Source organism: Pinus tabuliformis, chromosome 9 (genome assembly GCF_031772625.1).
Source record: "Pinus tabuliformis cultivar Carrire ecotype Pingquan chromosome 9, CPIR1, whole genome shotgun sequence".
NCBI classification, from domain to species: domain Eukaryota; kingdom Viridiplantae; phylum Streptophyta; class Pinopsida; order Pinales; family Pinaceae; genus Pinus; species Pinus tabuliformis.
In genome coordinates this window covers 1,445,883,532-1,445,887,297 of record NC_142307.1, presented here as the reverse complement: position 1 = coordinate 1,445,887,297, position 3,766 = coordinate 1,445,883,532, and the positions used below count along the sequence as shown (strand labels likewise).

At 31.9% G+C, this 3,766-nt stretch overlaps 1 protein-coding gene across 1 annotated transcript; it reads right to left on the bottom strand.

Annotated features, from left to right (window-relative positions):
- Nucleotides 1-2,194: 2,194 nt before the first annotated feature.
- On the bottom strand, nt 2,195-3,160 carry LOC149154005 (uncharacterized). The gene has a single exon (XM_089444011.1). The coding sequence runs from the start codon at nt 3,158-3,160 to the stop codon at nt 2,195-2,197; it is 966 nt and encodes a 321-aa protein (XP_089300137.1).
- Nucleotides 3,161-3,766: the final 606 nt, after the last annotated feature.

Below are 3,766 nucleotides of genomic sequence, written 5' to 3'. Positions count from 1 at the left end.
AAATTTTCTTTTAAAATTTTGATAACTTTGTGAGAGCATTCAAAATACATGCTTTGCATGTTATTCCTCTTATTGCTTGCTTCATCAACCTACTTTGTACTTTGGAAACATGACAACAATTTCACCAGAGAAACAAAATTCAAACGACTCCCAAATCTTTCAAAATGTAACTCAATCTCGAAAAATGGGTGGTGAGAAGATTTTCCACCTGTAAAAACAATGTATCAATGTAGTTTCAAACCTGAAACTCTCTTAGCATAAAGAATGAAAATACAACTTGAGATCTGAAAATGAAGACTCATCGTGGAAATCTATGCACTACTTTGTCTCTATTTGTTAAAGCGAGTTAAAGGCCTAGAAGACCAACATGATGAAAGAACGAAAAGCTTCATTGGTAGTGAGTTTTGTTTAATGAATTATGCCCGTAACTATAAGAGAATACAAGGACAAGTTTATAGGCTGAAAAATTTAACTACAAATCAGAAGAAGAAAAAAAAAAGGAGGATGACTTCAGCACAACATTAGACATGAATTTTCGAGCAAGCATAAACTTGAAATTTGAAAATAGAGATTAAGGAAACTCAAAAAAGAAAAAAAAAAACCTAACACTTTCATTCTTCTTTTTAAATTAAAAATGAAAAAGTAAAGCCCAAGACAAGCTTTGAAGCTTCTCTTGTTTTGGGTTTCACTGTGTGTATAATGCAGTGGCAGGTTCCAATCTCATTCCTTTGAGTCTTAATGCCTTAAGCCATGAGTACAAAAATATATTGAAAAATGTTTCAGCGTGTGAGCTTTGAATGTTGGGTATTCCAAGGTTCCTTTGATTCGGTGAGCCTCTCATTCTTCTAATCAAAATCTACCATAAAAAATAATAGAAAACTCATCGAGCATTTTATGAAGATGAGTGGGGCTTTTTTGTCTAGAAGTTACGGATATGAAACATTAATGAAGTATGAACACTAATAAAATTGTGAAGCAAACAATGGAAATCCTTCAATGGCCTCCAGAAAATAGCATCCTCAAGCTATTCTTCATTAAGTTTGCTCAATCAACCATAAGCTCCCCAAAAGTAATATGTATTCTTGATGGAAAGATAAAAAGTATGGCGTCTTTATGAAAAATGACAAGCTCATAAGTTCTTCAAAATGTGTATGTTTTCTTCAATGCATACAACAAAATTGTTTCAGCGAGCTTTTCTTAAAGGTAGCTTTACACACAAATATGTCTTTAGTGCATAAGCATGAATGATATAATGAATAAGCATGAGCATGAAGGATTACATGCCTTCATGCATAAGCATGAAGAGTCAATTGCACAAGTATGAATGCTTGAAACCAACAACGAATTCTTCATTAAACCCAACATCACTTTTCAATATCTGATGCATCAAATAACAATGTGAATTTGTGCATGAATAGTGTAATACAATTTTAAAAAATGCCATCGAGTTTTTCAATGTATATATATTAATAATGGTTGCCATGTTTGAGTTAGTTTGGCATAAAATTTGTATAGTTTGAGTGTTTCAGGTGTTTTCATAGGGTTGAATCTATTTTTATATTAAAAGCATATTTTAACTAAAGAAATCACAATCTCACCCAAAATTGTATGATTAAATTTCAATTAAAATTATTTCATCTACCAACTAGATTGTGCCTAAAATCTTAACAACCATTGTGAAGCTGAAACATATACCTTTAAATTCACCAGCCTAAATCCATCTAACATCATATCTATCCGGCCTCGAGAGGGATCAAATCCCTCGAGGTGCAAACCTTCATGTTGGAGTGTAGAACTTGAGGAAAGGTTTGCACGTTGAGGGATTTGATCCCTCTCGATGCATGACATATCTGGTGTTAGATGGATCTAGGCTCATTCTAGTTGGGGGCAGCAATGTCACATTTCATATTATCATTATTATGTATATTTTTGAGATGTACATCATACTTTGAAATTTACATGATTAGAAATACGAATAGTAACAAATGATATCAATGTAACAATGTTTAGTGATCAACAAAATGAAATAATTAATATATTTAAAAAAAAAAAAAAAAAAAATTATTGATTATATCATTCAGATGTGATATGAAGAAAATATTGAAAAACATATAAATTACTTAGTAATTAATCTTAATCTCTCTTATTTTTCTTTTCTCTTAGACACATTGGCGTACTTTTCCATCTTTTCGTATCAATCATATGGAAAAGGAGGTTGAAATTGAAGACCATCTAAAGATTTAACTTGAGATATTGCAGTAAAAGTGAGACCTTGTGGCTCTGTCCTTCCAATATCAATAGTTGTGTTCTCTAGCGTCAATCCCTGGGACTTATGAATTGTTAATCCCCAAGCAAGTCTAAATGGAATTTGTCTATTATGACCTCTTTCAATAGGTATAATAGGAACAATATGAGGGAATAGTTCATCCCATGGAACTTCGACATAGTTATCAAATTTTACTAAAACATATGTTGGAGGATCAAGAGGGGATGTTCCAGGATTATACACAATATCTTGAACTACTCCAAGGGCACCATTGACAAGTCTTGCATTAGTCCATAAATTTGAAGTAAGCATAACCCTAGCTCCAACAGCAAGAAGGAGCTCATTATCCAAATTTTCCTCATTTGCTTCAATGGTGTGGTTGTTATCTAATATTGTAGCAACACTATGTGCAATAGGGTGATTTAGGGATATCAAGCAATGCTTATTGTGATTGTGCACATCATCATTTGTTGCAAACAAATGTATAGCCTTATTAAATGACTCTTTTGTTGAAGAATACAAATTGGAATCTGTATATTTCATTAGTAATTTCCAGTATTGTATTGTTGGAATCGCATCTCTAATGTTCATTAATAAATGACGAAAACATATTTGATCATTGCTCTGTCCATCTTGCCTGAATATTGTATCAAGAGTTACAACAATTGTGAATAAATTCCATAGTGCTTTTGCATGACCTTCACATGCATATGCAGGTCTATCCATAATAGGAGATAGTTGTCCCAAATCACCAACCGTTATAATTAATCTAACTCCAAAAGAAACTTCTTTATTATCGAGAAAATCTTGACAAAGTCGAACATCAATATGTGTCAACAAATTTTTCCCTATAAACTTCATCTCATCAATAAGGATGTACTTAGCATGTCTCATCTCCTCTTGTAAGGTAATTAAACTTGACCCTTGTAAATCGGTGAAGTTCTTTACTGGTATATAAAGAGAAAAATTTATTGTTGATGCAAATATGTTGAATGTTACAACACCATTAGGGGCCAAAAGAATTAATGGGATCTTATGAGGAACATAGTCAATTTCAAGTGTTTGTTTAACAATACCAATCAAGTAAAACTTTCCAATACCTATCGTCCCTTAGATAATCATACACAAGGGTTCTCTAGTGTCATCTCCTTTGTAATGTTAAAGAATTATATTATATGTTATTTTTTGTGTTTCTCCTAAACTTTAAAATGATTATTTTTTTAAAGATTTAGTAGTAACAATTGCATTCACTTTTTTCATATCATATATGAAATTCACTACACGTCTTGATGTCTCTTTTTCAACAAAGCTAGAGCTCCATTTTTTCATAACATCACGATCCCTAAATCCAATTATGTCAAATTCACTAGCATGTATAAACTTATTCTTATACAAACCTGAAATAATCCCCCTATCATGTTGCTTAGGATCATTTTTTACATGTAAAATATTTTCATCCTCATCTAGAAATTGAGTTGGATCCTTTGGAGATATTGGATT